This window comes from Belonocnema kinseyi, chromosome 10, assembly GCF_010883055.1.
Source record: "Belonocnema kinseyi isolate 2016_QV_RU_SX_M_011 chromosome 10, B_treatae_v1, whole genome shotgun sequence".
Classification (NCBI taxonomy): Eukaryota; Metazoa; Arthropoda; class Insecta; order Hymenoptera; family Cynipidae; genus Belonocnema; species Belonocnema kinseyi.
The window spans coordinates 70059080-70071812 of record NC_046666.1 but is presented as its reverse complement, the minus strand read 5'-3'; the positions used below and the strand labels follow the sequence as shown (position 1 = coordinate 70071812).

At 28.6% G+C, this 12733-nt stretch overlaps 1 protein-coding gene across 1 annotated transcript; it reads right to left on the bottom strand.

Annotated features, from left to right (window-relative positions):
- Positions 1 to 4804: 4804 nt before the first annotated feature.
- Positions 4805 to 8678, bottom strand: LOC117181189. The gene is made up of 3 exons (XM_033373756.1): positions 8667 to 8678; positions 8263 to 8356; positions 4805 to 5243 (listed from the first exon to the last, which is right to left on the bottom strand). The coding sequence occupies exons 1-3, from the start codon at positions 8676 to 8678 to the stop codon at positions 5035 to 5037; spliced, it is 315 nt and encodes a 104-aa protein (XP_033229647.1). The 3' UTR covers positions 4805 to 5034.
- Positions 8679 to 12733: the final 4055 nt, after the last annotated feature.

Genomic DNA, 12733 nt, shown 5'->3' with positions numbered 1-12733 from the left:
AAAAATTACGGCGATTAATTTGTTCTAGTAAATGTCCTTTTTTACCTTATTGAAATTTACTATTCATTCCTAAAAATTATTTAATTCCTTTCAATTATAAATATGCAGAGGATAGAACTTTTTTTCAGACAGAAATGATTGAAAAAAATTTCAACTTTAGGCATTTACAAATTATTTCTAAATTTATTCGATGTTATGGATTTTTATAAAGAAGACGTCAGTTCTTTACTAAATTATTCTATACTAAATATTAGGAAAACTGATAGGGGAAATAGTTATGAAAAGGCTGATACATAAGGGGCGTTTCTACTTGAAGGGGAGAATATAGACCAGGTGAGACCAAATTGAAAAAAGTGTAAGAAGTATTGTGATATTGGATTGTAGTTTATGGGAAAAGAATGATGTCATATGGATAAATATCTGACGGCAGGGTTAGGGGGGAGGGGTGAAAATTTTGGGATTTTCGTGGATATCGTCTATTTTTGAGATTTTTAACTGTTCTAATGGCGATAAAAGAGTTTTGTCCAGTACAATTTCGAAAGTCTATTCCACGCTATTCCCATTGACTCATCTCATCTTACAACATTTTTGTGAAACTAAACAGTTTTACAAAAACTATTTAAAATTTAATTACCTGTTTTAACCAAAAAATATCCTATTGAATTACGTCCTTAATGATCCAGTCATATAAATTAATAGTTTTTTGCAACAAAAGTTATTTTTTCATAATTATACACAGAATAACATTCAATCAGATCAAATTTTATAATGTCTAATATGATTTCTTAAAATTTAATAAAAAATTTTCTTAAGACACTTTATAAAAGAGTTTCTTTATGTATTTTATTATGAATATTTTTTTCAAATGACTTAGCCAACTTTGATTTCACAAATGCATATACGTATATAGTTTTTGCATCGCCAATTTTGGTTAAAAATCAACTTAATAAATTATTTAAATTAATTTATGTTATAATTCAGTTAAATGTTACCATCCCAGTGGGCACAACATTTTAGAACGTAACTGGAACGGCCTAAAAACGTTTTTTGGACGTACAAGTCAAAAGACGCCATTCGAACGTTTTAAAAACTGTCATAAGTCAGGCCAAATAATGTTATTAAAACGTTTTATGTTCCAATTACGTCTTTGAAACGTCTCTGGAACATTGTTTGTTTATAGAACGTTATATGGACTGATTTAGGACATTTTTAAGCCGTTCTAAAAATGTTCTTTAATGCTTGTGCCCACTGGGATACTACTCAATTCAAATTTCGATTGAATTTTTACATTTCAATTTAAACTGGCCAGGCTTACTGAATTTATCGAAACTCAATTTCCTGCAAAATTTTATAGAAATATACATTCTTCTTTTGAAGAAATGCATTATTGTTGAATGATTGTAAACGAATTAAATTTTTCCCCTTTGCTCATCTCTGCAACCCAATCCAACCAACTGATTTACATAACATGTTAATGAGAAGTTTCTAGTACTATATTCTCGATGAATATTGCAAGAATTTTCGATATCTTTGATAATTTGTAAAGTATTGACATTTGCCATTCATGAATTTTCATTTTTTACACTAAATACCTCAAATTTTAAAAACTAGGTAAAAAATCGGAAATTTTTGAACAAATGATCAAGTATCTGTTGTTGTTAACTTATTGTTAAAAATTGGTATCAATTCTGGGTTTAATCTTATAGATTCTAAGATATCATAATGATATCAAGCCTAAACTTATTTGTTAAAAAGCATTGCAAATTTTTTTGTCGAATTTCCCGTGTTTCTGTATTTCCCATTAGAAAAAATATGTTTTTGTCCATTTTATTCAGAATTTTGACGCTGATCATGATTTTGGTGCAGTTTCTAAATTACAAATTCTTTCTAATATAAGAGATACTACTTTCTACTGATAATTAGGTGTAAGATACATTGATTAAATAACTCATTATTGTTTTTAGCAATTTCCTCACAGAATAAGGTTAGAAAGTTTCAGCTAGTCTAAATTTTATAACTTATTTTCCACTAATCTAAAAAATGCTAGAAAGTCGCGATTTTTTCTGAAATATGTAACTTTTTGTCGACTTTTACTTAGTGAGATAATGATAAATGCATGTTAAGTTACGTTATCATTTAAACAAATTATTATTGCTTATAATAGTCTTTTCCTATAGGAATGCTAGATAGTTGCGTTTTTTTAATATACAACTTTTTGTTCACATTTCACTGAAAACGAGGTAAAAATGAATCAAATTTAACGAACGTAATTTTATAAATAAATTATGATTAATTAAAACTATCTTGCCATCTATAAATGTTGGACAATTATTCATTATTTTATTATTATTATTTTTCATAAATTTATTTTATTTCATAAACTTTTCACTTTTGTCAAGTTTTCACTTAGTGTGGTAACAATTAAGGCTGTGTCCAGTCGTCCTAAAAATTTGGTGGAGTTGAATGACACACTTCGAATGATTTATATAATAATATAAAGCAGATATTTTTCATATTTCTAAAATTATCTATCTAGATCATAATACATGTTAATTTTCCTTGAACATTTTTTCTCTAACCCAAAATTCAAAGAAACGATGTCTGTTTGAATTAACCAAAAGTCTAGTAAAATATGACCTTACTATTTTTTCTGGTTAAAGTAACCCGAATTCTTATTAAATTAACCAGAAATTATGAATAAAACAATCAGAATTCTAACTACTTTAACCAGAAAAAATAGTAAGGGCATATTTGACCGGAAGTCTGGTTGATTTGACCAGACATTTTTTGAGTGTATGAGATAAGATAGTTGTCAACAACAATAGTTAGTTTAAACTATTATTTTTGGTATCTTGAATGAATTATCACCTTATACTAATCTAAATTTTACAACAGCTGCAACTTCCTGCTATACTATTCTAAGACAATGTTGTTATAAATACTAATAAATTGTTTAAGCGATTTATCCATACATCTGATTGCCAGTAAAAAGTAGTAATTAAGGTATTGGGAAATATTTATGTTTAAAAAATCACGAAAAAGAATCATAAATAGCGCCAAAAACTCAGAAAACCAAAATTTCCACTTATGGAGTTTTTGGGGACCCTATAAAACAGACTTGTGGGAGGTGATATTTGAAAGATCCACCGTTTGTCATTTTTAGCTAATTATGATTAAACATCTTAAGCTGGAACTCGGTTCGCCTAATATTGACGTTACTGAATAAAATTTATAAAAACACATTTTTTTCTTATGGGAAATACAATTTAAACTTCAATTTTTAAAATCCGCTTTCTTTTTGTGTACATTTGAACAATCTTGGGGGCGACATGCCTCAAATTGCAACTTTGAGCGCGCCATAGGCGCGCGAATTTTGGTTCTCGCGCTTCGTGCTCGATAATTTATTTACCACGCTCCGCGTGCTCGGTCTTTGTACTTTCTCCACATTTGTGCACAGGCCCTTTGAAATGAAAGGTCAACGCATCCACAACCGTCTCATAGTGATTGTGAATTCCCTATTTTTAAAGCTCCATTGGCTTTAACGGACACATTTTCATCACGCATCACCAACTTCGCACTCCGTTTATTCCAAAGTGCGAACTTTTCTACATTGAGTTCAACTATATTATTTTAAATTTATATTATATTTAATATTGATTTCTAAACATAAGTCGGGGAGTGCTTATTAATATATCGCAAAATTAAGTGAACATTTTATTTTTCGTTATTACTTTAATATTTATACTTTATTTTGTATTAATTTTTATTCTTAGCTACCCTACATGATGTATCACTTCAAGAAATTGATATTATTAAAGTTCATAGCATTTTTAATGTTCTTTTTCAGATTTGAACTAAAAATAGGCATTCAAATAAAAAATCGTTAAAAAGAAATTTGCAGACATTTTTGAGTGAAATGCTTTTGTCTAATAATTTCATCTCTTTCGTACCTTGTGTCTTTTACCCAACAAAATGTATTTTTAATATTGTTTTTTATGAATATAACAAAAACTACTCTATTGCTATTTTGTATGAACAACTTTTCTCTATTCTGTATTTTTTTACATCATGTGTCGTCTTTCCACAATTTTTTTTATTTTTAATATTTTTGCAATTTTGGTTGAACAATTTCTCTCTATTTATTTATTTCGTAACTTGTGTCGTTTGTTCAAAAAAAAATTTTTATGTTTTTAATAAATGTTATCAATAATAATGATTAATTATTGATAATTATATACTTTTTGTAACAAAGTCGTGAAGATAAATTGTTCGAATTTCCAAGTACAATAAATATCCGGATATAGCTAGCAAACCAACTTGACCTTCAGTCTCCGACACAAAACTTGTTTTTCGGGTTAAGATGGTCTCAAAATTTGGACATTTAACAAAACCCGGGTGGGGGGGCGGTCAAATTGAACACAAAACTATGCCTTCTTTTACCTGGCGAATTTTTTCCATTGTGAATGTTTTGGAGAGATTAATATTTATTTGGACACATTTTATTCGTTTTTGCAGAAATTATTGTACCTAATTATACTGAGATTAAAATTAAATACGCTCACATAAAAATCGAAATCCATCAAAAATGACAACTGCAGCCGATATTCCCTATAAGATGGCCATAATATTTTCCAAATTCAACCAGGTGAGACCCAGTCTGAAGACTTGGATCTTCTTGGGTATTACGCAAGAAGGATTTTCCATGGGGTTTGCGAGCATCTTTTGTTAAATCGACGGAGGGCACGTGCGACTGCAAGAATGGTTCCTGATCCTACTTTCTATGTGCCTATGCGGTTGTAAAAATCGAAAGTTGTGAGGGGTTCCTTGCAGGGAATGGATGAGATAATAGGGTGCTTCTTTTCCTGCTCCCTTACTTTGGACCTGAAGGTTTCCCGCTCTCAAGGATCGGAAGTAAAAGATTTGGAGGCAAATTGTGAATTTATATCTCTCATGGGCCGGGAGAGGACTAACTACTGACTCAGGATGCTCATCTCGTGATCTGTCGCAGTTCAAAGAACCGGAATCTCCTCACGTTCAAACCTCTTTTTGAAGCCTCCTCGAATCACTCACTTGAAATAGAGCAGTAGTCCTGTTGCAAAAAACGCTCGTTTGTAAGATGATTCTGTTGTCGTATCTTCTCAGACGAATCTCTATTCGATGCCTTACGAAATCATCCTTTGATTCAAGGGACAAATAGGTTGGCGGTAAGTAGTCCATCACTTTTAGGTAGAATCTTTTTTCACCTATGAAAAGATGATAATTTGTAGTTATAGTTTCAATAAAAAAATACATGATCTGTAAACCCAACAAGACAAATTCTTAACCAAAAAATTGTAAATCTTAACCAAACAGTTACATTATCAACGAAATAGTTCAACTTTCAACCGTAAAAGCTCAATTTTTATACTGCAAAGAGAAATTTGCAACGAAATGATACAATTATCAACTAAAAAGATAAGTTTTCAACCAAAACAGGAGTAGTTATATTTTAAGTTTAGAAAAAATTACTTTTTAACAATAGAAAACTAACTTTCAAGTACAGTGAAACCCTCTAAATAGCCCTTCCGAGAATTGACGCCGCGCCGCAGGTAGATAGGTATAACAGTTGCTGTGCGGGGTGAACGCCCAAAAGCGGAGCGGGCTATAATGAGTTATTTCCCACCCATCGTCAGCCCCAAAATCGGCGCTATAGAAGAGTCTCACTGTACTTAAAATTAACCTAAAAATACGAATTTTCAAAAAAATTCTTTAATGTTCTACACAACAGTAAAAAAATTTAACTTATGAGGGATACGTTTTTAACCACAAATAAAATAGTAACATTTTCAGAAAAAAAGCTCAATTTCTTATAAGAAACAAATTTTTTTTAACGAAATATTTGAATTTTCAAGCAACAAGATGATTTTTTAACAAATTGTTTGTTCAACTATCAACTAAGTAGATTAATTTTCTACCAAACAGTTAAATTTCAAATGAAAAAAAAAGAATTTTCCCCAAAGGAAATTCACATTCTGGCAAAAAAAAAACAATTTTTAACAAGATACAAGGACTTTCAACAAAATTCTTTAATTTTGAAGCCAAAAGACGAATTATCATTTGAATTTTGTACCAAAATAGTTTATTTTTCAACCAAAAAGTTTATTTTTCACCAAATAGTTTAGATTTCAAGCCAAAGGGAGTAATTTCCTTCAAATATGTGAAATTCATAACCCAGACTGTATTAATTTTTCAATCAAAGTTCATTTACAACTAAATTGTTGAATTTGTAACTAAAATTATGAATATTCAACAACAACAACAAATGAATTCAACACGAAACATTTAAAATATTTCAAGCGAAATAGATTTTAATGGGGGAAAAAAACAGTTGATTTAAATAGACACAGATTAATTGGCAAGCAAAAATGGAGTATTTTTGCACGATCCCCCGCCCCCCACCCATGATAGCGTAGTTTACAGACTGCCACATGCTCTCATTAATGGCTGTTCATTTTGATTTCCAGTAGGGAAAATATGAACAAGTTAAAAATCCATTATGTACCCATTTTAAGGGCATGTGATACTTATAAAATTGTCGATTTTACCAGTTTTAGGTTCCCCGGCTTTTTTTCTAGAATAATAAATATTTTGCCTTCAAAATCTGGGAAATGATAGCGAACATGCTAACGGACGTCCCCACACACTTTTTTGTGTTTTTTTTATCAAAAAATTTGATATTGCTAACAACGTGCGTGTATATTTGGAGGTTATGTGTGTCACAATTCACCCGAGCGTTACTTCCAAACTACACAATATTTTTGGCCGAAAACTTTGGACTTACAAATAAACATAGTAACTAATCTCGCGGAACTAACCCTTTTTGCAGGCGATCAAAAAAGTTTATTTATTTTAAAAATTTTAATTTTTGTGGAAAAAAGCCGGGGAAACTGTAAGTATCACATGCCCTTAAATTTATGATTTAAAAATTTTGAAACAATAATTAGTAATTTCCAAACAAAAATTTTTAGAATTTATAAACAATAAATACTTTAAGATTTTAAACAGAAAACGTTAAAAATGAAACATTTTTAGATTACGGAAAATAATGGAAAAGAGAGACAATATTTGAAATATAATAAAAAGGAATTAAACTCGTGCCTTTTATAAATAAAATCGTTTTAATTTGAATGATTTAAAATTAAAAGTATTATAAATTTCCAAATGTGAAATCAGAAGCTACTAAAATTAAAAAAATGTAACACTAACATTTTTAGGATTGGTCAATTTCCTTAGACATGAGTTGAAATTGCAACACTTCTAATTCAAAGAACAATTTCAAAACTTTAAAATTTCATTTAAACTTCAAAGAAATTCAGATTGTATTATTTCTAATTATAAGCGTTTAATATAGAATAATTAAACATTAAAACCTTTCAAATTTAATTAATTTTTAATTCGAAGCGATTGAAGTTTGACACTTTTAAATCAAAAACTAAATTGAATTTTCTAAAGTAAAAGCTTCTGAAGTCGTAGGATTTTACATTCTTATTACATAAAAAACCTTTAGGAATAAAAATTAATTTTAAATATGCAACAACAACAAAAATAAAAATATTTATACTATGATACTTTAAAAATTAAACGAATGTGAATTTGATTTAAAACTGAATTTAAAATTATGTAAAATTAAAACTTATAAATGGGAAAAATTAAAAACTTAGGATTTAATATTAATATGTAGCTTTACCGGAAAATTTAGAACTCTAAAATTTTTGATTTTGTTTTTTTAATCGAAGTTGTGCAACTGTCCTGACTTTTTTAATATTTGACTTTTTAAAATACAGCGTTGTGAAATTTGAAATGGTATACCACCTAAAATTAATAAATTTTCAAACCAAATATTTTCAACTTTAAGCTTTTAAAGCAAAACAAAAACTTTAGTTTCAAGGCTACAAAAATTAAACTGTTTTAGAATTGAGCTCACTTGAAACTATAATTTTAAATTGAATGTTAAATATTGTGAACTTTCAATGTGGACGAAATGAATCAATGATTTTGAAGATAATTTTCAATATCTTATTGTTGTTTTTTTAACATAAAGGACTTTTTATTTGAATTTGATACCCTAAAAAATTTTCCTAATAGTGAGAAAATTACTTGTTCTAAATTGTCTATAAAATAATATACAAAGTGAAATTAAAGTCTCAACATAAAATTAAGTATCCTCACAGTATTCTTTTTTCGAAATGAAAAATATCACCTATGCGAAAATAATGTATTTACCTATAGGTGTAAGGCGTAGCAATGCAGTGTAAAATTTCCCAGATTTTAAAATTCGCGCATCGGCTTCCTGTACTCTCCATAACCAAGGACACAACTGATAAATGAAATAAATATAATAATTTGTTAGTTTTTAATAATAATTTTTACTCAGTTAACATATTTTGCGATTCAGTTTCTCTCAACCAAATCACTATTCTAAATATAAGCTTCCACATTAATTATATTGTCTAATTGCCTAAAACGAGGATTCAAACTTTGGTGATATATCAAGAATTTGCTTAATGAGGTAACGAGCCACAAAATAATTATATTACTGACCAATCACTGAACCAGCTAAATTTAGTCCTTTTGTCCCAAATTAGGCTTATTTAAATAAGCGCAGTTTGGAACTACGTGATTTTTACATTGGATGACATTATGGATTTACCTCAAACCTGAGATTGCATGGTGGTCATGGAGGGGCTTCCCACATATTTCTCAGAATTATAACGCAATTATATATTTTTCTTTTGAATTTTTTTTACAATTTTTCCATCATTAAAAACTGTTTAACGGGTTCGTTACTAACTCTTATGGTCCTTATACCCTTACGAAAAAATACGATATGACATTTCCCAGTGGACACAAACTTTAAAGAACATCTTTAGAACGGCCTAAAAATGTCCTAAGTCAGTCCATATAACGTTCCATAAACAAACAATGTTCCAGAGACGTTTTAGAGATGTATTTCGAACATAAAACGTTTTTAGAACATTATTTGGTATGACTGAGGACAGTTTTTAAAACGTTCAAAGGACGTCTTTTGACTTGTACGTCCAAGAAACGTTGTTACGCCGTTCCAATTACGTTTTAAAATATTGTGCCCACTGGTTATGTATACAGGCTTGCAGTGATTTTCCTATAATGAACATTTTATAGTTTTTTCGCAATTGCAGAACCATCATTATAGAAAATCATGAATAATAAATAAATAATGCTGTCATATCGAAAAAAATTATACAAAAAATAGAAAAGCTTTAAGCGAATGATTGAATTATTTAATTAACTTAGGATTTCAAATTATTTCAAGGGATTTCCACGTATTTCAAAAATTTAAAGCGCTATGACGGAATTAATTTTTTTAGATTTTTTTATTTGATTCTGCAGCATTTAGGAATTTTTAATAAGAAATTTTTTTATTTTCCCCGATTTTAAATTTCAAAGGGTTTTAAGTTATTTTGTATGGTCTCCAATTGTTTCTACAGATTTTAGAGATTTTAAAGATTTAAGGCTTATTTCATAGATTCCAAAGAATTTAAGCTCGATTTGATGAAATTTCTAGAGAACGTTGAAAAAATTGATTTAAATTAATTTCAAGGAATTTCTAGCGATTCAAAACACTTCAAGGGATTGTGAAGTATTTCAAAGAATTCTACGTTTTTAATAATTTTTAAAATCATATAATTTATATATTTAGAAAGATTTCAAAAAATTTCAAGAGATTTATTTTAAAGAGAAAATTATTTTTAAGGATTTATGGTATGTTAAAAGATTTTAAGCTATTTTAACCGATTCCAAATTTTTTAACACTTTCAAAAATTCCAAGGGAATGCAAAGAATTTGGAAGGATTTCTTAATATTTTAGGCGCGATTGTAAGGAACTTTTAAAGAACTTCTGAAAATAAATAAATTGAAGGAATCTAAAAGTTTTTCTGGATTTAAAAGATTTCTGTGAATTGGAACAGTCATTTTAGAAAAAAGTATTCTATATAAGTATAATTGGATTTATATATAAGGGGTTACCAATGATTTCTACATATTTTTATTTTTGATATCAAGGGATTTCTACACATTTCTACAGATTTCAAAGATTGCAATGGATATAAAGAAACTTAAAAACTTTCAAAGAATTTTAAAGATTTTAAGTTATTTTAAAGCATTTCAAAAAATTTCAAGAGAATTCTATAATTTCAAGGGATGTGAAAGATTTCTGTAGGGTTTCCAAAGTTTTCAAGGGATTTTAAGATATTTTAGGGAATTTTAACAAACTTAAAGCATTTTATTGTATATGCAAATTAAAAAAAAATCGGACGATTTAAAAGATTTATGGACATTTTAACGACCTTTCTTTAGAGAACTTTTATTAATTTTAATGATTTAAGATTCCAACTAATTTAATGATTTCAAAAGAATTCAAGCGTGATAAAAAAAGGTCAAGGTACTTCTATGAATTTCTACAATTTTAATGGAGTTAGAAAAATTTCAACAGGCATCAAAGTATTTTATTGACATTTCGAGCGACTTTAAGGGCATGTGATTTATAGAAAATTATCAGTTTTACCAGTGCTAGGTTCCCTCGGGGGTTTTTCTATAGTAATAAAGATTTCATTTAAAAAATTTAGGACATGATTTTAGACATGATTTAGGCTTGATTTACTCGATTGATTTAATCGAAAAATCTATTTAAGTCAAACTCATTTAGTTCTAGAAAATTGCAACATTTTCGTTGAGAAGAAGTTTTTATCTAAATGTCTAATATTCTATAAAATTGCGATACAAATTTCTGAGATGTATAAAAATAAAAAATCTGTGAGTAAAGGAAACTGTCATGATAACAACTTTTAAAATATTTTAAAGAATTTTTTGTTATAAGTTGTTATATTGATCAAAAAAATTTACTAGAAGCCTTTGGTTATTTTCAGTGCATCTTTTATTGCTATTGTCCGATCCATGTTTCATGTTCCATTACAAATTATAATGAAATGTCCATTCCACTCAATTTCAGTATGTATACGTAAATTGCTTTAAGGTTCAGTTGCTCACCTGATCCTCATCCCTATAAAAGCAGTTTAAAAATGTTCTGGGAATCTAGCAGAATCTTATTAATATTATAACCTTATGAACTATATGAAGGAAGCAGGAAATCCTGTGGTAAATAGAATCCTGCGAACGTTGTACTCGTTTTGTGGGGCTGAAAAGTTCAATGTGGCCCTATATGAGAAACGCAACGCTTTTTGCATATATAATGCATCCTATGCTTTTCTCGCAATCTCATGAATTTTTCATAAGGATGAAAATTTTGAAAATAGTACAAAAATATACAGAACTAGATAACCATCTTTTTTATAAAATGGGTTTACTGCATAAAATTTGTTTCAATCAAATACATCTTGTCGTAAAAAAATCTGTTCGAAATCTCATTTTTTAATTAAATAATTTAATATAAAAATTATTGACAAAAATGTTGAATACACTAGGCATCAAAAAGTCACTATAATATAGTAAATAAGAATTGTTCACATCATTAGTATAGTTTATTTTACATAGTTCTATATTATTAGCATAGTAGTGAAACATAATAATAAAATAGATAATTTTTTAAATTGCAGAATACAATTTTACAATTGAAAATATTTAAAAATAATGAAATAAAATAAATCAACGCATTCAACAGCATTACATTTATGTGATATTAAAATGTAAAATTATACTTAATCTAGGCTCTTTTGAGTATCCTCCCCTATCACCCGCTTCCATTTTAACATTTTCATCAGAGAAGGTATTAGATTTATGTAAAATTTGCTAACCGCCCCCCCCCCCCGTTTTTGTTAATTGCCCACGTTTTAAGATCTCCTGAATCCGAAAAGCATTTTAAATGTTTTAAGAAAAATCAAAAGAGTATAAGGATTTTCATGTAATTTAAAAATATTTTAAAGTATTTAAACAGACTTTCAGGAATTTTCAGGAACTTAATCGAAGTTATTTGATTAAAATTTTTTTTTTAATTTATAAACGAATTTTAAAAGATTTCAAAGTATTAAAAAGAGTTCAAGATTTTTTTAATGAATGTCAGGGATTTTAAGTAATTTCGAAGAATTTTTGAGAAATTTCGGTGCGAATTTTCCATGGGGCCATAGTCGAGCCAGCTTTCTCGGAATTGGGCTAACTTTGCCAGACAGGCATTGGCCAACATATCGAAATGATAACTATATGGCCCAACTCTGTTTGCCGACTATTGGGTACCATAGTTGGCCCAACCATGGTAATCTTATAGTAGAGGATACGATAGGCAGTTTAATAAATACAATACTATCACTACACTGTTTATAATCGCACGCTATGAAAATTTTTATTCGACTTGGGATTCGAACCCTATAAGTTTCGCATTCCTAATTTTTGGCGCCTAAAGCCTCTCAGCTAACCTAGCTGGAGGTATTACAAACAAAATATGAAATATAACCGACAGCTGTGCTTGGACAGCTGTGTGATTAAACAAGATTTAAACTAAATTCAAAAATATTTTAAGATATTATAAAACATTTAAAAAAATCAATATATATGTTAAGAAGTTCATTAGAATTCAAAGGATTTCTACAAATTTCCGAAGATTTCCAGATACGAGGGTAGTTCAATAAGTCCTTAGAATGAAGTATAAAAACAATTTTTTTTGGGTAAATTTTTTTTTATTTTTCAACATAATCTCCTTGGAGCT